The sequence below is a fragment of the Suncus etruscus genome, chromosome 14, assembly GCF_024139225.1.
Source record: "Suncus etruscus isolate mSunEtr1 chromosome 14, mSunEtr1.pri.cur, whole genome shotgun sequence".
Taxonomy (NCBI): Eukaryota; Metazoa; Chordata; class Mammalia; order Eulipotyphla; family Soricidae; genus Suncus; species Suncus etruscus.
In genome coordinates this window covers 61,619,927-61,647,211 of record NC_064861.1, presented here as the reverse complement: position 1 = coordinate 61,647,211, position 27,285 = coordinate 61,619,927, and the positions used below count along the sequence as shown (strand labels likewise).

Below are 27,285 nucleotides of genomic sequence, written 5' to 3'. Positions count from 1 at the left end.
CAATCAAATGCATCTGGCTCACATTAATTCTGGTATCTAACGATAATCATTTTGGGTAAGAAGATCAAGCTTTCTGAATTAATTTTCTAATGAATAAATGGGTACAAATAGACAACTAGACAGTGCACCAGGCCAGAAGGATACAGTGAATGTTTACTTTCCGTGAAGCAGCAAAAATTCAGCTGCAATAAAATTACTGAACATCCTTAGTCATAAGCTATTTGTCCTAGAAGTTTGAACCTTAAGTTCACTCAGAGGGACAGAATGAGTATACTCACATGTTAAAATTATAATGCCCAGGGTAATTGGTGTGTAGAACAAACTTCTTCACTTTGTGAGTATTAGCATCAAAGAGAATGTCCTGGAGTGGAAAATAAGGATGTTCCAGTAGAGAAAGTTATGAGGTTGGGCAAGGGTTTTTCTTTTCAAGGGAACAGCAAACTAGGAGAACCACCATCAATAGGTTTACCCTCAGGCAACAACTTTCTCCCAAACAGCAGACCAGGAGACTGAATCCACTGAACCTTCACTGGGTATTTTCAGTTAAAGGGGGGGAATCAAAGATCTATAAGCTAAGGCCAGAGGATAGCACAGTGGGAGGGCATTTGCCTTGCACACTGCCGACCCTGGATGGACCCTGGTTCAATCCCCAGCATCCCATCTGGTCCACTGAGCCTGGCAGGAGCAATTTCTGAGCACAGAGCCAGGAGTAAACCCTCCGTGCTGTCGGGTGTGGCCCAAAAACAAAATGAAACAAAAAACCAACCAAACAAAAATACCATTTATAGGCTTCCCTATACCAAAACTTGTATAATAGGCCTGGCAGGGATGAGGGATAAAGCTCCCATTACTAGGAAATTCAGAACTTTTTCCTGATATTAAATACTACATTAAAAAAAAAAAAAAAAAAGCTGAGGCTGGGCCAGAGAGGTAGTTCAATGTACTACAGCATGTGCCCTGCATGTGGGAAGCCAGGATTCTCTCTAGCACACACCATGAGGGTTACATTTGGAGTAATTGTGTGAACCTAGCCATCACATCAACAACCAAGTAAAGGTGAGAATTATACCCTGGCACCACATATAGTCTCCTAAATATTACAAGGAAAGATCCCGAGCACTACAGGTTTGGCCTTCAAACAAAGACAAAAAAGTAAAAAAAAAATATAGGGCCTGGCAAGCAGCCGATCCAGGACCAAAGGTGGTTGGTTCGAATCCCGGTGTCCACATATGGTCCCCCGTGCCTGCCAGGAGCTATTTCTGAGCAGACATCCAGGAGTAACCCCTGGAGCACCGCCGGGTGTGCCCCAAAAAACAAAACAAAAATATAAACAAGTGGGGCCGGAGAGATAGCATGTAGGTTAAGGAGTTTGTCTTTTAATGCAGAAGGATGGTGGTTCAAATCTCAACATCCATATGGTCCCCCTGTGCTTGCCAGGGCGATTTCTGAGCATAGAGCCAGGAGTAACCACCGGAGTGCTGCCAGGTATGACCCAACACCCCCCCCCACCCAAAATCAAAACAAAAACAAAAACAAAAAAACAAGTAACAATTTTGCTTAAAGGCTGTACAAAGTTCTGAAAGCCAAGACCTTCCAGACCCTTCTAGCTATTTTTGATTCCTGACAACCCTTGAAACTGGAGTCTTCTCCTCTTGCCAGAATTATTTTTTGCTGGGATTTGATGCTGACCCTATGTTTTCCTACGCCCCAATCCTTTCTGGTTGGCACATCTTGCCAACTGTTCAAGCTTTCTGAACTACAGGGTTGACCCTGTGCCAGAGTCATACTTCCGTCCTCTCAGGACCAGTCCCTTTCCACTGTTTCGTGGATGAACCCCTATAATATAAACACTGCCTGCTTTTTTTGGGAGCGAGAAGTTTTAGTTTTCCTGTTTTTGTAACTTCAAACGGAATCAATGCTATACAAAAGAGCAATACCTAAAGCAAAACAGCCCTCTACCTGTGAAGCATTTTTCTCCCCAGGAAAAGCCACAAGCAAATTAAGATTAGCTTCCCAGGCCAAGCCTGGGTCCAGCTCTGCATGTATACATACTTGTCTACCACCACCTTCTCTAGGAAACACACTTACCACTCCAAGAGTGAGAGTTGTTAAAGAGAGTAGTCATTGCACTTGGATGGGACTTGCTTATGAGGGGAAGGAGAGTGAATTTTTCATCTGTTGTGGGGGGAAAGAAAAATCCAGGCCCTTCTATATCCAATCTTGCATTAAAGGAAAGGCTACAAATCACATTTCTAGTAAAAACACATTTCTCATACCTTGTCTTCTGACTTATAGAAGACTTTGTGGGGAGAGCCAAGCATGCTAAGAACCATTCTTGGCAGGAGTCACCGAAATACACCAGAACGCTCAAATACCCGCATCTTGGCATCTGCTAACAGGCCAGGGTCCACAACCTGCAAGCAACAGGGAAGAAGTGATCAGTTCCCAATCAGAGTCTGAGAAGCTGGAATTCAAGGTCTTAGTGTACCCCCCTCACCCCTACCTTTGGCTATTTGCTGAAATATCAGGTCTAACTAAGGGCAAACTCCCCATGAGCAAAATACAAGGTCACTCAGGGTTTTCAATGTTCAAGAGATCTACTGAAAATGCCAGAGGATCACCTGGTCCACAATGTGACATGGAGCTCTGAAAAACTTCATATATCACTCACCATAATACTGTGTTATTGATCTTTTTATTTTTTTTTTTTCAGTTTTGGGCCAACACACAGTGTGTGTCTCTCAGGGGGGCGATTACTCCTGGCTCTGCACTCAGAAATTGCTCCCGGCAGGCTCAGGGGACCATATGGGATTCTGGAATCAAACTGGGGTTGGTCGTGTACAAGGCAAACACCCTATCACTGTGCCATCACTCTTGCTCCTGAGTTACTGATTATTATGGTTCATAATAATATGTGCTGAAAAAAATAATGAGAAGAAAAACAGGTTTGATCTCTACCCACAACGGAGCTATGGCATGGTGAAGATTCCAATTGGATCATGACACAATTGTTGTACATTAAAGCACAAAAAGATGCTATGAAAGTATTTAAACTGAGTCCTAATACTTTTGACACTTTCCAGGAGATCCGACCAAGATACATAGATTCTTCATTAAGAGACACACTTTTCTGGGAACACAGAGATAGTATAGCAGGTAGAATATTTGCCTTATAGAACAGATATTTTGGATCCTATATTCAGCTAATCTTTTTTTTTTTTTTTTTTTTTTTTGGTTTTTGGGCCACACCCGGTGGTCGCTCATGGGTTACTCCTGGCTATGCGCTCAGAAGTCGCTCCTGGCTTGGGGGACCATATGGGACGCCGGGGGATCGAACCGCGGTCCGTCTCCTAGGCTAGCGCAGGTAAGGCTTACCTTACCTCCAGCGCCACCGCCCGGCCCCCTTTTTTTTTTTTTTTTTGGTTTTTTGGGCCACACCCGATAATGCTCAGGGGTTTTACTCCTGGCTATGTGCTCAGAAGTTGCTCCTGGCTTTGGGGGACCATATGGGACACCGGGGGATCGAACCGCGGTCCGTCCAAGGTTAGCGCAGGCAAGGCAGGCACCTTACCTTTAGCGCCCACCGCCCGGCCCTATATTCAGCTAATCTTCGCCAGAGATCCCTTAGCCAGAACCAGGAGTAAGAAGTGCAACACTGGGTGTGGGCTCAAAAAACTAAACAAACCAAACTTTTGCTTTTGGAAGAAGGGTGAATTTTAGGGAAACCCTTGTGGTGCTGATATGACCATAAATAGTGCCGGGAACAGAAAGGGATGGCAGAATGCAAGACAAACATCTGAACCATTATATTATCTTTCTAGTCTCAGAGGAGGTGTTTCTTTCTTTCTTTCTTTTTTTTTTTTTTGGTTTTTGGGCCACACCCGGCGGTGCTCAGGGGTCACTCCTGGCTGTCTGCTCAGAAATAGCTCCTGGCAGGCACGGGGGACCATATGGGACACCGGGATTTGAACCAACCACCTTTGGTCCTGGACTGGCTGCTTGCAAGGCAAACGCCGCTGTGCTATCTCTCCAGGCCCTAGGTGGTGTTTCTTAATGGTAGTCCCCAACCACTTACTGGACCTAAAGGTCACTATAAGGAGCCAAAAGTAAGGCATCCATTAATTCACTCTCTTAATTCCACATATAGATCACATCTATTCAAAAGAGACCAACTAGAAAAACAAAATTTTTCTTTTTGTTTCCCCCCATGATTTGCCAAAAGTTTATTCCTCAGAAATAATCTTCAAAACCTTGACTTCTGGTGAGGCCAGAGAGATAGCACAACAGTAGGGCATTTACTTTGCACACAGGCTGGCCCAGAACAAGACCAGGGTTTAGATCCCCGGCATCCTATATGGTCCAAGGAGCCTGGAGTAGCCCCTGAGCCCTGCCAGGTGTGTCCCCAAAACAAACAAACAAAACTTGACTTCTGGGTTGGAGCAACAGCAGACATATAGAGTGTTTGCTTTGTATGCTGCTGACCCTACTTTGATCCCCAGCATTCTATATGATTGCCTGAAGGAACAGGAGTAGTTTCTGAGAGCAGAGCCAGGAGTAACCTGTGGGCTGTCTGGTGTGGCCTCAAAACAAAACAAAACAAAAACAAAAACAATAAAACAATTTGACTTCTTGGGGCAGAAAGACAGGTAGGGACATTTACCTTGCACATAATGACCAACCAGGTTCAATCCCCAAGCATGCAAAATGGTCAAGGTAGTTGCCTCTGACAAGCCTAGTTCAATTTCTAGCACCCCGTGAGGAGTGATGTTTGAGCACAGAGCCATTAGTTAGCCCTGAACAACACCAGGTATTGCCTGCAAAATAAAATAAAATGAGAGGTAGCACAGAACTAGGGCGTTTGTCTTGCACGTGGCTGATCCAGGACGGACCTCGGTTCGATTCCCCAGAGTCCCATTAGGTCCCAGAGCCAGGAAGTGATTTCTGATCATGTATCCAGGAATACTGAGTGTCTCTGGGTATGGCCCCAAAAACAAAAACCAAAACCAAACCAAAAACAACCCTGAAACAATGAATATAGAGTTCTCCAGTTCAATCAGTCTTTTCTTCTGGGGGGGGGGGGGGAGAACGACACCCACACCCAGTGACGCTCAGAGGTTTCTCTGGCTATGTACTCAGAAAATCGCTCCTTTCTTGGGGGACCATATGGGATGGCCGGGGGATAGAAACCGTGATCAATCTAGGTTAGTGTGCACAAGGCAAATGCCCTACCGCCTGCGCACCACCTCCAGCCCCCTCAATCAAGTTTTTATTCCTGCATAGATACACAAAGTAGCAAATAAAGTGGCTGTATTCAAATTAACTAGGCTCTAAGAAAATCAGTTCCAATGAGTGACCTAGAGAACCCAGCAAGGTATATAAAATTGAAGTGTGGGCCCAGAAAAACAGCACGGAGATTACAGTATCTGCCTGGCAAACACAGTCACATATTCAATCACAAGTGTCCCACCTGTGCTGAATGCAAACTGTGTAGTCTTACCATTTGAACCTGGCAGCTCTGCTTTGATCCTGGCACCAGTGATTTCAGCTGCATGGCAGGCAGGTGTGTTGTAAGCCATCATAAAAAGGGAGAGACCACTAGCAAGCACCGAAAATTCAAAAGATGTGTTAGTCACTAAAAGCGATGCCCTACCACTGTTGGTTGTAACCCCAAAAGCAGTTTCCCCCAAACAAACAAAAACTAAACCCTAGAGCCTGATATCCTGAAGGCTTGAAGAGGATAATACAGGGGCTAGGACTTGTAAGAGGCTGACCCCAGTCCAAATCCTGAGGAACAATTTTCTCAGCACAGAGCTGGGAGTAGCAACTAAGCATCGACTAAGGTGTAGTCCTGACATCCCCTCCTAAAAAGTAAGAGTGTGTTTGCAAGCAGCCGATCAGGACAAAGGTGGTTGGTTCGAATTCCCTGCGTCCCATAATGGTCCCCTGTGCCTGCCAGGAAGCTATTTCTGAACAGATAGCCAGGAGGAACCCCTGAGCACTGCCAGGTGTGGGCCCAAAAAACAAACAAACAAAAAAAAAGTAAGAGTTGTGAGCATCTCAGTGACCCTCGCCAACCACACAACCATAATTCGATAATTTGTGTGTCTCATGTAAAGCCCCTACACTAAAGAAATGCACATGGAGTAGAGTACCATGGTTGAATGAGCATGACAACCTATTCACAGATAAATCTTCACTTCTCAACTCTCTTACTGAAGCCTGTTCAGGTCCAATATCCTGAATTGGGAAATGCGCTGATTTCCTAAGGTCAGTGGTCGGCAACCTGCGGCTTTCGAGCCACATGCGCTCTTTACACTTTTAATTTTGGCTCTTCTGTGTGTCGGGCGGCTGCTCCAGGAGTCCAGGAGTCTGCTCCTAGCCATCTGTCAGTGTGTGCCCTGTGTGGCTACTCAAAATAAATTTCAATCGGTGTTTTGGTGAAATTTGACTCAGTTGAAATAAAAGGTTGCAGACCACTGTCCTAAGTGAGTCTTCACAAAAGGATTGTGAAGACTGAGATAGCCAAAACTAATCTTTAGTATTAGCAGCCAACCTAGGACAAGTGGTGGTTCAAATCCTGGCACCCCCATATGGTACCTGTGCCTGCCAGGAGTGATTTTCTTTTCTTTTTTTTTTTTTTTTTTTTTTTTTGGGCACACTCGTTTGATGCTCAGGGGTTACTCCTGGCTACGCGCTCAGAAAATTGCCCCTGGCTTGGGGAGACCCTTATGGGACGCCAGGATCGAACCATGGTCCTTCCTTGTTCTAGCGCTTGCAATGCAGGACACCCTTATCTCTAGCGCCACTTTGCTGGCCCCAGGAGTGATTTTCTGAGCCAAAGCCAGGAATAACCACTGAGTGCCTACTGGGTATCGACCCCAAAAACCAAAAACCAATAGGGGAAAGAGAAATAGTACAGCCAGTTAGTTGCTTTGCTTGTATGCAATTGAAACCTGATTTGATCCTTGGCACCCCTGGTTCCCCAAACACCACTGGAGGGATCTCTGAGTCCAGGAGCCAGGGTAATCCAGAGCACATTGGTGTGGCCCCAAAACTAAAATACAAATTAAGTTGGAGTCAGAGTGATGAGCACAAGTGTATATCTGCCTTGCACATGCCTCAGAAATAGGATAAACAGTGTTTGATTCCCCCAGTCCCATATGGTCCCCTTAAGCAAGGAGCGATTTCTGAGTGCATAACCAGGATATACCCCTGAGCATTACCGGGTGTGGCCCAATAACCATAAATAAATAAATACGGAAGCACGTAAAACCTACAGTCAGAATACAGCAGGTAGGCACTTGCCTTGAACATGGTTAACCCAGGTTCAATCCTTTGCACTGTATATGGTCAGTCAGTCCCTTGATCTTCACCAGGAGTGATCCCTGAGCACAGAGTAGAAGTAGGTCCTAAACAAAACTGGGTTCTAGGTATTTTTAGGGAGGCACAAACCACAATGGGAGATCTGTGATTTACACTGCACAATTAAAGACTCAAAGTAGCTAAGACTGTCCAGGTACAAGAAAATCACAAAAATGAGGCAAGGATCCTGACAAACTAGCTACAAAGGCAGGAATTACTTTCTTGTTCAAGTACCTATATACTTAAATATAAGCCCAAAACTCCAAACTTGGCTTATACTCGGGTCATATAGGCTATTTGATTCAGTGCACGAGCACCAGCTTTCTGCACTTTATTTAAAGTTTTAATTTTTTTTTGTGCCACACCCGGTGACGCTCAGGGGTTACTTCTGGCTATGCGCTCAGAAATTGCTCCTGGCTTGGGGAACCTTGCCTTACTGCTTTGCACCACCGCTCTGGCCCCTATTTAAAGCTTTTAAAGTTATCATTGCTAGTTTACAGTTTTCCTTTAGCAATGAATATTGAAAAACATTTAACCTACTGGTTTCTCAATTATTGTAATTGTTTTGGGTATATGTTTTATTTTTGAAATTTACCAGTGGCTGCTGCATTTTCTACCTCGGCTTATACTTGAGTCACTAAGTTTTCCTAGTTTTTAGGGTAAAATTAAGAGGGTTGGCTTATACTCGAGGATACACTGTAAGTAAAACTCTTAGTTTTACTTACTCTACACATTCTTCTAATGAGTGGGCAGAGAATTGGGTATTAAGGGTAAAAAAGAGACAAGAGAGACAATACTGCAGCCCATAAGCTATATCTCTAGGAAAATAGCCCGAGTATTGCCTGCCAAGCACACAGATGGCTTATACACATACTGAAAAAAACAGTGCTGCCATTAAGGAAGATTTGTAGGTCTGGAAGATGGTTCAACAGACTGAACGCAGGCCTGGAAATGCAGGAAGCCCAGTTCACTTGCAGCATCACACAGTTCTCAGAGCTCAACTGGGAGTGATTCAAGGGCATGAAGCCAGAAGTAGCTTCTGAGTGAGCACTACTCCTATGGACCTCAGACAAACAGTGCTAATAATGAAATCCAGAAATCTCAAGGGACTGGACGGCATATGCAGGAGCCCCGGCTCAATTCCTTGAACCTCATGGTCTCCTAGGCATTACCATGTATGGCTTAAAAAAAAAAAGTAAAGATTTTGGGTTTCTTTTTGGTTTGGGGACCACCCCTGGACATGCTTGAGGGGTTTACTCCTGGCTCTGTGCTCAGGACTCAATACTCAGAGGACCATATTAGATGGTGTGGATCAAACTTGGATATGTTACATGAAAGGCAAGCACCCTACTTATTGTGCAATCTCTAGAGCCCCCCCTAAAAAAGATTTTCTAATAAGACTAATTATCATGTCCTTTTACAAACTTTAAATGAAATATAATCATACAAAGTTGCATCATCTTTTGATCAACTACCTCTAGATTATGTGTAGAGATTTCCTCACACATTTCCTCGATGTGAGCAGTAACCCACTCAACCCAAAGCCAGCAACTAACCTGCAGCAAGTAGGCGAAGTCGTAACCCTGAGGGTCCAGTTCCATCTCGAAGAACATCTACACTCTCAGCATATACATTGCCCAGGAAACAGCTCAGGGGCATTACAGGAGCCCTGGGGTCAAACAGACAAGCAGAGGCTTTACTCTCCCTCCCAGGGAGCCTAGTGCCTTAGACTTATGTTCCCCAAAACTTACTTGGTATCCTGTAGACTATTTCCACTGTAGATGTACATTCGTTTCACAGTCGCTCCATGGGGTATCTGGAGGGAAGCTAGACCATGGGCAAAATTGGGCTGCAAACAAAAAAAACTTACTACTAAGGGCTTAGTGTAGGCCATGTGACAGAATGGCATTACCTCAGCACCCACAGTCTTCAAGAACTGTCCAGGTATGACTGAAACCCAACTATAATCTTGTTCGTAATCATGGTGCTTAACAACAGTATGACTGAAACCCAACTACAATCTTGTTCATAATCATGGTGCTTAACAACAGTACACACAAAGGTACACACACAACAGCACGCACACACACACACAACGGTTCAGGTCTAGTGCCAGAGCTATTACACAAGGTAGTTTGCTTGTCTTGCATGAGGCCAACCCAGGTTTGAACCTCAAACCTCTTATGATCCTAAGGAATGATCCCTGAATACAGAACTAGGAGTAGTACTGAGCGCTGCTGGATATTATCCCAAAACAAAACAAAAAATGCCAGGTTAAAGCAATAGTCAAACCTGGTTTGGATGAGCAAACTGCACCCCAATTATGCAAGTTCAGCCTTTTTGTTTGCATCATACTGGAATTGCTCAGATGTTACTCTGGGTAAGTTAGTTACTAAGGGGTCACTACTGGGGTACTCAAGGGGCCATTTTGCCAAGGACTGAATGCAGATCTTCTGCATACAAAAATGTACTTTGAGCTATTTCCATGGTTCACAATTCACTTAATGGGGAGACGGGTGGCTACATATGGTGGTGCTCAGGCTTACTTTCATCTCTGGCTCTATCTATGCTCAGGGATCATTTCTGATGGGCTTGTGAAGTGATAAGGATTGAACCCAGGCCAGTCTAATGCAAGGCAGGTATATCATTTACTGTACTACCTCACTGGTCCTGAGTATTTCTGTTTTTTTTAATTTTTTTAATTTGGACCATACCTAGTAATGTTCAGGGATTACTTCTGGCTCTGCACTCAGGAATCACTCACAGCAATGATCAGGGGACCATTTGGAATGATAGGGCTAAAACTCAGGTTGGCCATGTACAAGACAAAAGCCCGATTTACTGTACCGTACTATCTCTCTTTAGCCCCAACAAGTTCTTTTTGTTGTTGTTGATTTGGGCCACAACCAGCAATGCTCAGGGTTTCTTCTGGCTCTATACTCAGGGATCATTCTTTGCTGTGCTCAGGGGACCACAGGGGATGCTGGAGATTAAACCCAAATTGGCCCATGTAAACCAAGTTCATTTTTTAGCATTTTTAAAAGGTTTATGTTCCTTCAATAGTGAGAATTCATAAGTGATTTCTTTTATTAAAATGCAAGCTTTATAGAAAGCTAGGGACTGGAGAGATAGAACAAGAGTGAAGGTACTTGCCTTGCACATTGCTGATTCAGTTAAATCTCAAGAACCCCATAAGGTCTCCTGAGCCACCAGATATAATCCCTGAGCACAGAGCTATAAGTAAGCCCGTTGCCCTTCCTTGACCAAAATAAGTTTAATTTTGTAATCCTAAGAACATTGCTACCAAAGTATTTGCAAAAAGCAACATGTAACTAAAAATCCAAGATGAATTCTCCCAAATTTTGTAGTGTTAATACAAAACACATTAATTAGGAATTTTAAAGTAAACATGAATGGATTAGTCTTTGCAAAGGAAGCCTAACCCCCTCTGCAGTGGAAAAGTCATCTTCCTGGAAACCCTAGTTGGGCTTTGTACTTCTGGTGATTTGTTCCAACTTCACCCACAGCCTAACCCCTGAATGAATATCTGAATAAGAACCCAGAGTGCCAATCCAACCTCCCCACAGGCACTATCTGGTGACCCACAGTCACCTGGGTATTTGGACAACAGATTTAGGAAAAGGGAAGGGCTAACCTCATATTTAGGAGCCTCTGTCCAAGAGTCTAACTGAAAAGAGAAAGATAATCCTCTGAAATTGAGGTGGAAGAGCTGCTCGGCAGAGTTGTACACTGTGAGGGAGAAAAAAGAAGATAAGGACATGGTTGAATAGCATCAAAAACTGTGAACACAAATCAGTTTGGCAGGAAGTAATAACTTACAACAACCCCATGTTTCTCACTGATTTATCAGTCTGAAGATCAAGGGGGAAAGTTTTTCTTTATACCCAAGCACCAAAACCTGAATCCTACAAGAGCCTGGCTGTAGGCTGTGGGGATGGAATGATAAAATTTTGGTAATTTCACTAGTAAGGCCTGGATGACAAGAGAATCAGATGGACTTGGCTTACCTCCGGGATGGGTTGCACCGAAAGACTGGTCAATCTGCTCAATAGTGGGAGCAATGGCCTGAGAGTTAAAATGCACGCCACTGAAAAACAAACACATTGTTTAATACAGGCTCTGCAAGATAGGCTCAGAGACCATGGGGGAGGGCCACAGAAGGTCACATGGATGAGTTGGGAATAGAGTGATAATAAACAGAACGGGTGTTTGCCTTGCATAGGGGCTAACCCTGGTTTGTAGTCCCCCAAGCATGACAGGAGAGATCCCTGAGCTCAGAAACAGAAATAAACCTTGAACACTGCTGGATATGGACCCAATCTAGAAAACAAAACAAAACAAAACAAAACAACCCAGTTGATAATCTCCCATTAGATAAAAATAAAAGTTTAAGAACTTACATGAGATAATGGGATCAGAATAAATTATTCCTCCAGAGGCTGTTATAAAGAACTGATCCTTAGGACAATGTCTGCCAAAGTGGAAGTTACCAGCCCCTGGGGGTGGTTCTGGAATGATACAGGAGGGCAATAGTAGCCTCAGGTACAGTTGGGGGAATCCTTATTTGCTTGCCTGATGATACTAAATAATCAGAGAGACAGATTTCATTTGTTTTGGGGCCACACCCAGCAGTGGTCAGTTTGGCTCTTAAGTACTGATCAGAAGTGATGCTGAGGACTAAACTTGGAGAGGTTGCTTGTAAGGCAAGTGCCTTAATTCTGGTACAACCACGACACCAAGAAAAAAAAAAAAGATTAGGAGGAAAACAGATCTTAGCCTCAGAACAGTCAACGTGACAGAGTGGCCATAATTGATGTTTTGCCAGATTATTTCAGTTTGGCTTGAAAGGGAACTATCTTTTTTTTTAATGGTTTTTGGGTCACACCCGGCAGTGCTCAGGGTTTGCTCCTGCCTCCACGCTCAGAAATCACTCCTGGCAGGCTTGGGGGACCATATGGGATACTGGGATTCGAACCACTGACCTTCTGCATGAAAGGCACCTCCATGCTATCTCTCCGCCCTGAAAGGGAACTATCTTAAAAAGCCTTCAGGAGAGCCCGGAAAGATAGCACAGCAGCATTTGCCAATCCAGGACCAAAGGTGGTTGGTTCGAATCCCGGTGACCCATATGGTCCCCTGTGCCTGTCAGGAGCTAGTTCTGAGCAGATAGCCAGAAATAACCCCTGAGCAACGCCAGCTGTGGCCCAAAAACCAAAAAAAAAAAGTTACTCAATGCTATATAGTGGTAGTGGTGCTCGGGGGACCATATGAGATGTTGGGGGATTGAACCTAGGTTGGTTGTATCCAAGCAAGGCAAGTGCTTACTTATCTGTCTTATTTCCCCAGTTCCCCACCTCCAAAAAATTGGTATCATCATATATGTTTTGTATTGTTAACACATCATGCTGTGTTCAGGGCTTACTCCTGGCTCTGTGCTCATTGATCACTCCTGTTGATGCTCAGGAGATCATATGCAGCACTGAGGATAGAACCTGATTGGCTGCATTCAAGATAAGCACCTTACTGATGTACCTCTCCAGCCCAAAAACATTAATTATGAAACCTTTCTTCCCTTTTGGGGAGGATTTTGAATGCAAAGCTTGTATCTTTGAGCTACATTTGGCCCCCATTACTGTGGCACAGGGACACGGATTGAACTTAGTCTCCCACATACAAAAAGCTCAGTCTATTGAGCTTTCTTGATCCAGCCCACCATCACCTATCATCTCTGACTCTGAAGAGAATCCAGACCTGGAAGTATAAAGATCATAACAGACTACAAGGAAGGTAGTATCCTCAGAAACCAGTACTAGTACACATTCACTTGGGCCCGTACCAGGAATGGAGCCCCCCTTCCTGTCCTTGCAAAGTGAAATGGAAGCTTGTTAAAGAAGCTGAACCTTAAAATATGAGGCTTTCTACTAGTTAACAAAACACCTGTCCACAATGGAGGAACAATTTTGTTGCTGTTGTTTTGGGGCTTAAAGCTTACTTCTGGCTTTGTGCTCAAATAAGGAGCATATGGGATACTAGAGATCAAACCCAGATCAGCCACCTGCAAAGCAAGCACTCTACCTTGCTGTACTATCTCTCCAGCCCCAAAGGGGGAATATATATGCGCATTATACAGATGATTCCTGGTTTCATTCTAAAAAGCAAATTTTGGTTTCAAACAGAGATCTCTTTGGAATTATTACAGGCTTTGTCGTCAGGTCTATTGGACTGGTGTTAACTTCCATGGTTATGAAGACACAGTAAGAACTGAGAGGCTGTGTGAGGGGTCAGCTAAAACTCAGAAGACCTACACAAACTGTTGTGAGAATTAAGTAAATAAACCTATCTGTTTATGCATTTAACAAATAGCATGTTTTAATGAGGTTTTTATCTCCACCCAGGAAACTGATGTGACTTAGAGGCAACTCAAGAAATCCTGACACTAGACCACTTACTCCTGGAACTTGGGAGGATGAATCTTTAACGTAAAAAGAAAGTAAAAAGTTTATTTGCCATAAATCTGTGATGCATACCAGTGTTACAGTAGGGAGAAAACTTACCAATATTTTAACTTTACTTTAGTCAAGTCATATACTTCAATCACCTAAAACAAAGAATGTTTAAAAATTGTTAATGCTTTGTAGTTGAAAAAGATTGGTAAGGCATTTATATAATGTAAAGAAAAAAGCAGAACCATCGCTAAATTTCTTCCAAAATTTCTACAGTGCACCTTACTTTGTGTGTTCTCATTTTTAGATTTGAAGGAAGAAAAATGCATGTCACAGCCAGCATAAATCCTTTCACCCTCTTCTGGTGGACTACTGAACAGCTGCCTATGAATGCTTCAGGCCAAGGTTCTTTTACATCTTATCTAGGCTGAGTTACACAGAAGACCACATTCCATTCGTCCTCAGACACAAATTCAGAGTGTGTTAATACCTGAAGAGTGAGCCCCCTTTCACTGTTCCATACTTTGCTGCATTCTAAAGCCCCTTGAAGTTTGGCTCATAGGTTTTCTCAGGGGAGGTGCTTTACATATGGTAGGTGAGTCAGCCCAGGAACTAATATAATGTGGCTAAGAGCAATATGAAACTTGAAAGCAAGAAAAGAGGGGTGTAGAGGTTAAGTAAGGAAGGGCAAGAGAATAGGTATGAATCATTGGACACCTTATGTTCCTGTTGGAAAGCTGAGACATGGTGTAGCATGTGATGCCAAACCAACATGCCAATTCATGAAGGCCAGGGCTCCATGTTGGCAGAATATCTCAAACTTCAACTGGAGGGGCAGGAACACAGTGGGTAGGTGTTTTGCCTTGTATGAGACCAACTTGGGTTTGATCACCAGCATCCCATATGGTCCCCCGAGCACGACAGGAGTAATTCCTGAGTGTGGAGCCACAAGTAAGCACTGAACATTACTGGATGTGGCACCCCAAACCAAACAAAACCACCAATAAAAACCCTTCAACCATGGGGCTGGAGAGATAGCTTGAAGGCAAGGCATTTGCCTTGCATGCAGAAGGACGGTGGTTCAAATCCCAGCATCCCATATGGTCCCCTGAGCCTGCCAGGAGCGATTTCTGAGTGTAGAGCCAGGAGTAACCCCTGAATGCAGCCAGGTGTGACCCCAAAACAAAACAAAACAACAAAAAAAACCCTTCAATCAGCTCTGCTGATCTATCTGGGCAGACACTTTGCCTCCCTGAATGCTAACCCCAGGGCTACCCAGTAGCCTCAGCAAGGGCTTCCTACCATTCTTCCTAATGGGTAGCCCTTTAGGGTTTTCATTCTGTATCAGCCACTCACTTTTCAGAAGTCCAGACTAACCCAGTGCTACAACCTGGCCTGCCCAATGGGTGAGCAGTGAACTAATTAGTTATGTGTAGGGTGGGTGGACCAAGGTACTTGCCTTGAATACAGCCAACCTAATTAAATCCCTGTATCCTATATGGTCAGTCTCCTGGACTTCACCAGAATGAACCCTGAGCACCTACGGGGTGCTATGGGGGGACCATATGGGATACCAGGAATCGAACCCAGGTTAGTCCTGGGTCGGCCAATGCCCTACCACTGTTATATCTCTCTGGCCCCTGGGACTGGGTCCATTCTAAGCCCCTGTCCAATTGTATCACCCTATCTCATACCCCATTCCATCTCCACACTTACTTTGTAAAAGAAAAAACAAAGCTTTAGTTCCCAACATCACTTGGTATCTGAACTACAAAGTCTACTCCCTATTACAATTTAGGAGTTTTGGAAACATCTCACAAATGCATACAAATCAGCTTGGCATAAAACTTAAGTTATTGTTTATAGTTACCTTCAGTCTCTGATTAAAAGCATCAAACAGTAGTTTGATTCCGTCCTGAGTCAGGTTAAGGATGAGGTCATGGCTTAGAGGAGACTACAGAAATAAGAGAGAGAGAGAGAAACAAACATGTGCTAAACAATGAATATATTTGTACACTAGCACCTACTAAAATTTTTACAATATAAATCCAGTGCATCGAGTGTATCTGGTGTAGGCAGCCCCTTCCTCCCACAATGAGCAAGGCTTGGAAATGAAATAACTCTAGCAGTGTGAGTTCTTTACTTCCAGCTGCCACTTCATACTGGCTGAAGAGCTGCTCTCTTTCAGGCTCTGAGTAATTTTTTTTTTTTAATTTTTTTTTTTTGGTTTTTGGATCACACCTGGCAGCGCTCAGGGTTACTCCTGGCTCTGCGCTCAGAAATCACTCCTGGCAGGCACGGGGGACCATCTGGGATTTCGAGATTCGAACCACCGTCCATCCTGGATCAGCTGCTTGCAAGGCAAATGTCCCACATCTCTCTGGTCCCTCTGAGTATTAATTCTTGGGGGGAATCGAGCCAAAATTCTTTCAGTATATTATGTCATTTTCTTTTGAGGATCCAGGGCATACTTCTGTAGCAGGGGTTGAGGGCTGTTAAGAGTATGAACAGTCAATGAAGAATGCAGGCCACGTGATGTGGCTCACTAGTACCAAACTCAGCAAGTAATGCCCAGGGCACATCAGCTGAACTTGAGTCCCATATACAAGAAAAGTCTTTTACTTTGGTGCCAGGGATTGAATACAGGGTTCAGCACTTAAGGCATGCACACTATTGCTCAGCCATATCTATAACCCAACACTTTACTTTTTGTTTCAGGAAATATTCCACGGTGAAATTACCTTATGAGGAATGGAGGGATTGTACAGGGATTAAGCATTTACCTTGAATGTGGCTGACCCAAATCAAGTCCTAGCAGCGCATACCGTGCCCTGTGCATAGAGCCAAGAAGCCCCCTCAAGGTCTGCCATGTGTGGCCAACTCTCATCTCAAGTGAATGTGTTACCTTGTGTTTGGATTATATATGACTTGCCATTTTTACTTTCTTTCTTCCCCAAAATAGAGCATACCACATGTTCTTTGATAGGTCAAAGATCTAAGGAGTCTTATTTCTACATTTGCCTCAACTGAGTAGGAAAATAGTACAGAACACTGGACAGGGTTGGGGACTTTAACTGATTCTCAAATGTCTCTGAGCTCTAGTTTCTTCATGGGAATACTGTCATCTGTTTAGGGCTGCTGTGGGGCAGAGAGAGCATGTCAGAGAAAGAGAGAAAAAAAGAAGAGTCCTTATCATACTGCACTTTTTTGTATACGTGTTGCTGAAGCAGGCACTGTATTTTTTCTTCATTTCTGTACCAACTGTCTGCTTTTGTTCAAACATAATCATTCTAAGGGCTCATTGTCTAAATTAAACCCAGTCTAGACAGAAGAAGAAAAATAACACCATCCAAAACCCTGTTCCTTTCTTGAAACTAGCACAGCTCTCAAGAGGCTTTGAGAAGTTTCTTTATAGAGCTTCTTAAGGTAGGCACAGTGATTGACAGAGCTATGGCTTTCAAAGACACAGCTATGAGCTGGAAAGGACAAATGCATGGCTGACTCAGGAGTTAAATTCTCTCACAAGAGCTTTCTGGGACTAGTTTAGACTTCCCTCCACTCACTGGATTTTCATAAGGTATCAGGCTTGGGTAAACACTACAGTGGGAAACACTGAAATAGGTTAACAACTGCAATTTTCCTCTAGGTTTATGGAATAAGTGTATACAGATGTATACACTATTTCCATTATTGTCCCTTGGAGCCAGAGAAACAATTTATTGGGCTAAATTTATGCTATGCAAAAAGGGGCCCATGTTTAATAATCCTTGACACTACATAGGTCCCCCCCCCCCCAGCACTGTCAGGAGTGAATCCCAGAAAAGAGCAAGGAGTCACCCTTCAACACTGCAGGAGAGAAGTAGAGGGGAGAGAAAGTAAGAGAGAGTACAAACCCATGAGATCTCAAACAAGTTAATAGAATGAGCCCTGACTTTAAGTCACTTATTGTCAGCCCAAAACTAGTTCCAACTCTGACTGACCATCCTGTGGTCACAACTGGAGGTGCTCAGTCAGGTGTTACTCCTGGCTCTGAACTCAGAAATTGCTTCCAACAGGGACCTTATGGGATCCTGGGTTGGCCATGTGCAAGGCAAATGCCCTACTGCTGTGCTATCTCTCTGGCCCAGAATTCATGTGTTTTTTTTGTTTTGTTTTGTTTTGTTTTTTGTGGGTTTTGGGTCACACCCGGCAGTGCTCAGGGATTATTCCTGGCTCCAGGCTCAGAAATTGTTCCTGGCAGGCACGGGGGACCATATGGGACGCCGGGATTCGAACCGATGACCTCCTGCATGAAAGGCAAACGCCTTACCTCCATGCTATCTCTCCGGCCCCTGAATTCATGTTTTTATACTCTCCAAAGTTATCATGCCTGGCCTCCTGGTACTACTATAAATCAGGACATAACCAGAAATTTTCAAAAGCAAGCAAATCATGCTCACAATCAAGGCTTTATTAAGACTTTATATCTTGGGCCAGAGAGATAGCACAGTGATAGGGCCTTTGCTTTGCATGCAGCCGATCCAGGATGAATAGTGGTTCAAATTCTGGTATCCCATAGTCTCCTGAGTACTGTCAGGAATGACCTGAGCACAGCGCCAGGAGTATCCCCCCGAGCACCACCAGTGCATCCCTAAAACAAGACTTTATACCTTTAGAATCAAAATATGAATATACTATCTGGTATTTATTAATGTCCTTCCTGTAACCCACTACTAGAAAGTCTCTATACCATTACTTAAGTTTAAGGCATGCAATATGTTGATTTGATGTATATATACTGCAAAATAATTACAGAAGTAGAATATGCAGTGTGGAAAAAGTTTTTTATGAAAAACAAAAGACAAGTTAGTCAGTGTTGAGTTTATCAACTTCCTGATAAAGAATCAGACAAAAGGTATTTCTGAAACATTTAGTAGGACCTACCCTATGCATGTGATGGGAAACAGAGACAGATGCTAGGAAGAGAATGGTGCCCAGCAGAGACAGAAGGACAGAAAAAGACAGGAAAAAAATCTGAGCTCATCTCCCTTTGTTCCTCATGAAAAGAATATCTATTATAAGGAAATTATATCCATATTATGGAAGGAAAAAGACAAATTATTTGTACAAAAAAGAAATAACTGGAATGACCAAGGTCCAGGCTTCTAAAATTGTTCCATTTGCTAGAAGATATTGAAATAATATTAGTTTATGGGGCTGTAGTGATAGCACAGCAGGTAGGGCATTTGCCTTGCACACAGCTGACCTAGGTTAGATCCCCAGCATCCCCTGTGATCCCACAAGACTGTCAGGAGTACCTTCTGAGAACAGAGCCAAGAGTAACCCCAGACAACTGACAGGTGTGGCCTCCCCCACAAAAAGTTTTAGCTTAGTGCTAAAACTATCAGAAAGACAGCAATAAAATAAATAATCAAAGAAATAAACATTTAAGAAACTGGTCAAGGGGCTGGAGAGACAAGACAGTGAGTAGGGCTTTTGCTGTGCACATAATTGATCTGGATTCCATCCCCAGAACCACATATGAGCACAATCCGGTGTGGCCCCCAACCCAAAATAAAATAAATAAGCTAGTGAAGGGAGCAGAGAGAAGTATAGGGGGGTAGGGCATTTGCCTTGCCATGGTCAACCCAGATTCAAATACCTACACCCCATATGGTTCCCTAAGCCCAGTGAGGAATGATCCCTTAAGACAGAGTCCTGGGCCGGAGAGATAGCATGGAGGTAGGGTGTTTGCCTTTCATGCAGAAGGACCGGTGGTTCTATTCCCAGCATCCCATATTGTCCCCCAAGCCTGCCCTGGGCGATTTCTGAGCATAGAGCCAGGAGTAGTCCCTGAGCACTGCCAGGTGTGACCCAAACAAAACAAAACAAAACAAAAACCCACAAAACAAAACAAAACACCAAGAACCATACAATAACAATAAAATAGTTAAGGGCCCTGAGCAAAGCCAGGTGTGGCCCTCAAATAAAAACAAAAGGCCTCTTTTCAAATTTGGGAGTATCCAAATCTGATTAAAATTGCAGGCAGCTATAAACTCAAGGAGCAAGTTCATTTCTCTCCTCTTTTTTTTTTTTTGCAGGGAGGAGGGGGCTGGGTTTTTGGGCCACACCCAGCAGTGCTCAAGAGTCAACTCCTGGGCCTGGAGAGATAACACAGTGGCGTTTGCCTTGCAAGCAGCCTATCCAGGACCAAAGGTGGTTGGTTCGAATCCCGGTGTCCCATATGGTCCCCCGTGCCTGCCAGGAGCTATTTCTGAGCAGACAGCCAGGAGTAACCCCTGAGCACCGCTGGGTGTGGCCCAAAAACCAAAAACCAAAAAAAAAAAAAAAAAAAAGGCATGCAAGGCAAACGTCCTACCACTGTGCTATCACTCCCGCCCTCATTTCTGTCTTGATGGCTACTTGTCCAGAGCAATTTGTTTCATCACAGACTAACACTGATTGAAGATAGATAAGATCAGGATCTGAGTGCAACAAAGAGGAAAAGCCACCATCTTTCACACCTTATAAATAAGAAAGCACTTCAGAAGCCAAAGCAATAGCACAGTGTGTAGGGATGGTACCCCGAGCCTGCCAAGAGTGATTACTGAGTGCTAAGCCAGGAGTAAACCCTGAGTGCCAGGTGTGCTTCCCCATATACACACAAAAAGAAATCATTTATTTCTTTTGGTTTCTGGATAAAGAAACTCTTGCCCTCTCTCTGTAAACCCCTTGTTCTGTGGTGAGCACTACAAGAATATCCAAACACTTGAGTGGAGATTAAGCATTCCTGGTCTCAGAAGGACTCTTCAGTGGGGCCTCACTGGGCTGGTAGTGGGTGTAGTACTGCAGACAATAATTTCAGGACATAAACAACATTCAACTCAGATGCTCTAAAATAATCTGGGAAGTCTTACAAAAATTTTATCTACCTCTAATCTACAAATTTCTTTATGTCAAAAACAAGCTATGATTTGCTTTAGGGTAGGAGACTAATTCTCACAAATGGAACTAAATGGAACATTTTACAAGCACTTAATAGATGTCAGAAAAATCACTGAAGATATCCTATAACCTGTGTAGGCTCAAAGCTATTCCTGAAGGCTTATAACACAGGGCAACAAACATCTGCTCCACAAGGCAACACATGGTCTAAGACATAGGAGAATAATAGGTTTCAGAGAGCTCAGTAGAAAGGAGATCACTTTTTTTTTTTTTTTGGTTTTTGGGCCACACCCATTTGACGCTCAGGGGTTACTCCTGGCTATGCGCTCAGAAATCGCCCCTGGCTTGGGGGGACCATATGGGACGCCGGGGGATCGAACCGCGGTCCTTCCTTGGCTAGCGCTTGCAAGGCAGACACCTTACCTCCAGCGCCACCTACCCGGCCCCGAGATCACTTTTTTTGTGTGTTTGTGTATTTGTTTGTTTGGGCCACACCCAGCAGTGCTCAGGGATTACTCCAATCCAAAAACCTTCTTTTAAAATACAAAAACTTATCTAAATGTGAGCAGGTTAAGTTAAATACAAAATAGAAAACAAGTTTAGGGGGTTGGGAGACATAGTACAGCAGTAGGGAGTCTGCCTTGCACGCAGCCAATCCAGGATGGACGGTGGTTTGATCCCTGGCATACCTTATGGTTCCCCAGTCTGCCAGGGGCGATTTCTGAGTGCAAAGCCAGAAGCCTGAGCACTGCTGGGTGTGGCCCCCAAACCAATCAATCTATCAATCAATCAAATAAAGTTAAAAAAGGGGCCGGAGAGATAGCATGGAGGTAAGGTGTTTGCCTTTCATGCAGAAGATCATCGGTTCAAATCCCAGCATCCCATATGGTCCCCTGTGCCTGCCAGGAGCAATTTCTGAGCATGGAGCCAGGAATAACTCCTGAGCACTGTCGGGTATGACCCAAAAACCACACACACAAAAAAATAAAGTTAAAAAAATTTAACTGGGGTCAGAGTGCTGGGAATGAAAGCACAGTGATTAGGGCATTTGCCTTGTTCATTACTGACCCGGGATTGACCTGGGTTCAATCCTGGCAACCCATATGGTCCCCCTGAGCCTTCCAGGAGCGATTTCTGAGTGTATACCCAGGAATAACCCCTCAGAGCCGCTGGTTTGGCCCCAAAACAAAAAGCCCAAATTCAATTATTATTAGTCTTCAAAAATTAACAGCACTAGATTATCAAGGCTCTAAAAGTTCCAGAATAATGGGCCAGAGTGGTGGTGCAAGTGGTAGGGTATTTGCCTTGCACGCTCTAGCCTAGGATGGACTGTGGTTTGATCCCCCAGCATCCCAATATGGTCACCCAAGCCAGGAGTGATTTCTGAGCACATAGCCAGGAGTAGACTTGAGCATCACCGGGTGTGGCCTCAAAAGCAAACAAAACAAAACAAAAAACAAAAATGGGGGGGGGGGGCGGGCAGAGAGATAATACAGCAGATAGGTTACTTGCCTTGTACATGGCTGATCACGATTCAAACTCAAGACATCCCATGTGGTTCCCTGAACACCACCAGGAATAACACCTGAACAGAGACAGGAGTAACCCGAGCACTGTCGAGTGTGGCCTCCCATCCAAGAGTTCCAGAATTAAAAAAATAAATACTTGAGCATGCCTAGAAGCATGGATCTATTGTACACGTACACACATGCATAGACACATACTTGGTTAGCTGACCACTACTAGGGATTCTCCACTATAAACACAGTGACCCAGTAATTCCCATCAATCAGCTTTTCAGAGCTACAACCTCTGCCAGTGACTCAATGAATAGGGATGCAACTTTAGCAAATAAATCAGCTGCCACTCACCTGTTCACTGTAGAGAACCTGGACATTTTTGATGATGCGACAGTGCTTCTGAAGAATAGCTACTGCCTGAGCCAGAGGCATTCCTGAAATCAAACAAGGACTCTCTGTAGGTTACTTAGGCTTAGTTCCTGAATAAAACCTGGTGCCTAAGAGGAGCCTTTAAGGCCTACAGTCACAAGAGCAGATAAAAAATTCCATAACAGGGCTGACTAGGGTGGTAGGGCATTTGCCTTGCACCCAACCCACCAGGGACTACCCCGAATTCGATTCCTGGCATCCCCTGAGCCTGCCAGGAGTGATTTCTGAGCACAGAGCCAGGAGTAGACCCTGAGTGCCACCAGGTGTGGCCCCCTCCCAAAAAGTTCCATAAACAATAAAAGCTAGGATAAAGTTGTAGCAGGCACAAAAGGAAGAGGAAGGAGTGAATATGGCAAAGGGATTCTTAGAGATAGGGACTTTTGCCCTGATCCCTTTCCCTGCTTGGGAAGACACAATAAACTGACACCAAAGAACAGAGGAAAGATTGACTGTTGATGCTAAGACCAGGTTTTAGTTTTCACTGTCATGAATTACATGGGACCAGGATAGGTTCCTTCTTGTCTGGCATGTCTTTTCAACCCTCAAATGAGAGCCCATGACCTTAGTTCTCATTTATGAAGTTAAAATTTGGGGGCTTGGGCCCAAAGAGATGGCATAAGGGTAAGGTCTTGCACGTGCTAGCCTAGGACGAACCGCTGTTCGATCCCCTTGTCCCATATGATCTCCCAAGCCAGGAGCGATTTCTGAGTGCATAGCCAGGAATAACCCCTGAGTGTCACTGGGTGTGGCCAAAAAACAAAACAAACAAAATTTTGGGGCTGGAGTGTTAGCACAGTGGGTAGGGTGCTTGCCTTACACGCAGCCTACTTGGGTTTGATCCTCCTCAGCATCAGATATAGTCCCCCAAGCCCTGCCAGAAATGATTCCTGAGTGCAGGGCCAGGGTTTAATCCCTAAGCACTAGAAGTGTGGCCCCAAAACAAAACAAAAAAAGTTAAATATCTGACTGAAGAGGTCAGAGAGTGTAGGGCACTTGCCTTGCAGTCTCTGGAACCCACCAGGAATAAACAGTGAGCACAGAACCAGGAGTAAGCCTTGAGTACAGCTAAGTGATACCCCAAAACAAATTTTGTCTTTATTTTTTGGGGGTCACACCCATTTATGCTCAGGGGTTACTCCTGGCTCTGTAGTCAAAAATTATTCCAGGCAGTAGTCAGGAGACCATATAAGATGGAGGGAATCTAAAGGTGAGCTGGATGTAAGAAGACAAGCACCCTATTAGCCCCAATTTTAATCTTTTTCTTTTTTTCTTTATTCTTTTTGTTTTTGGGACCAAATCCTGTGGTGCCCAGAGCTAACTCCTGGTGGGTTCAGGGGACATATAGGATGCTGGGGATCGAAGCTGGGTTGTCCATGTATGTGGCAAACACCTTATCTGCTATATTATTTCTCAGCCCTTGAAATTTATTTAGAAAGGTGTGAGGGGGCCGAAGTAATAGCACAGAGGTAGGTAGGGCATTTGCCTTGCACGCTGCTGACCCGGGACAGATCTGAGTTCGATCCCTGGTATCCCATATGGTCCCCTGAGCCTGCCAGGAGTGACTTCTGAGTACAGAACCAGAAGTAACACCAGAGCACCACCAGGTGTGGCTCCAAAACTAAAAACCAAAACAAACAAACAAACAAATAAAAACACAGAAAGATGTGGGTAGAGAGAAATAAGTGTTTGAATGGGGACAGACCAGGGGTTCGATTCCGGCATCCCATATAGTCCCCCGAGCCTACCAGGGATGATTTTTGAGTGCAGTCTGGAGTAACTGTGAGCACCAGTGGGTATGTCCCCAAAACAAAAACAAAACAAAACAATATAAACTGTCAGACAGTCCAAATACAAAGACCCATAGAAGGACAGTGGTGTTATTCACCACTCTGCACAACACAGGACTGGCCACACAGTGACTACTGAATATTTATTCAGTGTGACTGAAGGACTATGGGTTAGTAACAGGAGTAAGGGAAAAAGAGAGACTACCCTGGCTTTTGTGGAGGAGCACAGCGGCTCACATTCAAGATCAGTTTAAAGAAAGAAAGGGGTGCTCGCTTCGGCAACACATATACTAAAATTGGAACGATAGAGAAGATTAGCATGGCCCCTGCACAAGGATGACACGCAAATTTGTGAAGCGTTCCATATTAAAAAAAAAAAAAAAAAAAAAAAAGGAAGGGGCCAGAGAGATAGCACAGTGATAGGGTGTTTGCCTTGCATGCAGCCAACCAAGGACAGACTCCAGTTCGATTCCCGGCATCCCATATGAGCCCCCGAGCCAGCCAGGGACGATTTCTGAATAAAGAGCTAGGAGTAATCCCTGAGCACCACTGGGTGTGACTGCCACCCCCCCCCCAAAATAAAAATAAAAAAGAAAGGTGACACAAAGGAGAGTTCACATGCAAAGAATAAGGTTAAAAAATGGCTTATGGGGTAAAGCGGTGGTGCAAGTGGTAAGGCATTTGCCTTGCACACGCTAACCCAGGATGGACTGTGTGGTTTGATCCCCAAGTCCCATATAATCCCCCAAGTCAGGAGCAATTTCTGAGTGCATAGCCAGGAGTAACCCCTGAGCGTCAATGGATGTGGCTCCCCCCACCCCCCCAAAAAAAAGGCTTATATTGCAGGATACAGTACAGCAGGCAGGGCACTTGCTTTACATGCAATTTACTGGGGTTCAAAACAGACACCACACATGATCCCCCAATCCCATCAGGAGTGATTCCAGATCACAGAACCAGGAGATAGCTTTAAGCACTGCTGGGTGTGGCCCAAAAGCCATCACTTAAGAGTCTTGAATATGCTTGCCTATCTTTACTTATCTTTTATCTTTCTGTTTCTTACCAGGATTTCTTGTTCCTAGAACATGTCAAACTTTCATATCAGGTGACTGGTTAGTTCTTGATTCTATTGGGAGTGTTTTTCCCACAGCTTGCTCCTATTTTTGTGTCTTTGTGTTCTTGTTTTTTTTTTTTTTTTTTTTTTGGGGGGGGTCACACCCAGCAGTGCTCAGGGGTTACTCCTGGCTCTATGCTCAGAAATTGCTCCTGGCAGGCTCGAGGGACCATATGGGATATGTCAGGATTCGAACCACCATCCTTCTGAATGCAAGGCAAAAGCCCTATATCCATGCTATCTCTCCGGCCCAAGCTTGCTCCTTTTTATTGCTTACATCTCACTTCCTTGACTGTTTTTCTGCCTTTTTTCCTTTTAAAAAAATATCTTTATTTAAGCACCAGGATTACAAACATGTTTGTAGTTGGGCTTCATGTATAGAAAAGAACACCCACCAAAAAAAAAAAAAAAATGTGAAAAGGGCCAGGCGGTGGCGCTAAAGGTAAGGTGCCTGCCTTGCCTGCGCTAGCCTTGGACGGTTCGATCCCCCGGTGTCCCATATGGTCCCCCAAGCCAGGAGCAACTTCTGAGCACATAGCCAGAAGTAACCCCTGAGCGTTACCGGGTGTGGCCCAAAAACCAAAAAAAAAAAAAAAGAAAAGAACACCCATTCACCAGTACAAATTCCCACCACCAATGCCCCCACCTTCCCAACCCCCTGCCTGTATTTGAGACAGGCATTCTATTTCTCTCACTCATTACCACTGTCATGATAATTGTTAGTGTAGTTATTTCTCTTACTGCACTCACCACTCTTTGTGGTAAGCTTCATATATTATGGTCCAGTCCTTCCAGCCCTCATCTCTATTGACTCTAGGTATTACAATAATATCTCTTATTGTCTTAAATTCCACAGATGAGTGAGACTATTCTGTGTCACTTCCTTGACTCTTAAAGAACCCCTTCTTCCTATTTATTTAGTCACTAGAGTTTTCTCTCCTTTTTTTTTTTTTTTTTTTTTTTTTTTTTTGGTTTTTCGGGCCACACACATTTAATGCTCAGGGGTTACTCCTGGCTAAGGCTCAGAAATTGCCCCTGGCTTGGAGGGACCATATGGGACGCCGGGGGATCGAACCACGGTCCTGATCCTTGGCTAGCGCTTGCAAGGCAGACACCTTACCTCTAGCGCCACCTCGCCGGCCCGAGTTTTCTCTCCTTGATGATAGAGACTGTCTTTCTACTCTTTTCCCAAAACCCAACCACATGCAAGCAACAATAATAAGTGGTTTTATATTAACATTTGTATAACTCTAAATGAGTGAATCAAAGCAATTAAATAGTATAGGGGCCAGAGCTATAGCACAGCAGGAGGGCATTTGCCTTGCATGGGGCTGACTCAGGTTCTATACCCAATATCCCATTTGGTTCCCCAAACTCTGTCTGAGTACAGAGCCAAGAAGTAAAGCCTGAGCACTGTCAGGTGTGGGCCTCCCCAGAAAATAGAATGCAGTTTGTGTACCAAAGACCCTACTGCTCAACACTCCCACCACCACTGTACTCTCCTTCACTAATTCTTCTAATATCACACACACTCTCTCCTGCAGTTTCTCTAACTTTCCCAGCTCCTAATAATGGTAATATTTCCTTCTGCCTATCCCAAATTTCTAGTTTCTGGCTCATATCTCAACCTGATGATTTTTTTAAGTTGACTTTATTTTTTATTTATACTCAGGCAATGGGATGCT

General features: G+C 44.2%; 1 protein-coding gene and 1 non-coding gene across 2 annotated transcripts in view; one reads left to right on the top strand and one right to left on the bottom strand.

The window, feature by feature from the left end:
* The window catches only part of PHAF1 (phagosome assembly factor 1), a 36,646-nt gene that overhangs the window by 4,554 nt on the left and 4,807 nt on the right, over positions 1 to 27,285 (bottom strand). Inside the window, 14 exon segments of the mRNA XM_049786494.1 lie at positions 279 to 361; positions 2,089 to 2,115; positions 2,118 to 2,175; positions 2,266 to 2,330; positions 2,333 to 2,359; positions 2,361 to 2,405; positions 2,407 to 2,414; positions 8,919 to 9,031; positions 9,114 to 9,211; positions 11,018 to 11,112; positions 11,391 to 11,470; positions 13,938 to 13,981; positions 15,697 to 15,780; positions 22,622 to 22,704. Of these exon segments, the coding sequence (XP_049642451.1) occupies positions 279 to 361; positions 2,089 to 2,115; positions 2,118 to 2,175; positions 2,266 to 2,330; positions 2,333 to 2,359; positions 2,361 to 2,405; positions 2,407 to 2,414; positions 8,919 to 9,031; positions 9,114 to 9,211; positions 11,018 to 11,112; positions 11,391 to 11,470; positions 13,938 to 13,981; positions 15,697 to 15,780; positions 22,622 to 22,704 (910 nt within the window).
* LOC126029141 (U6 spliceosomal RNA) lies at positions 24,753 to 24,857 on the top strand. The gene has a single exon (XR_007502793.1). It is a non-coding gene; the product is annotated as a U6 spliceosomal RNA (small nuclear RNA).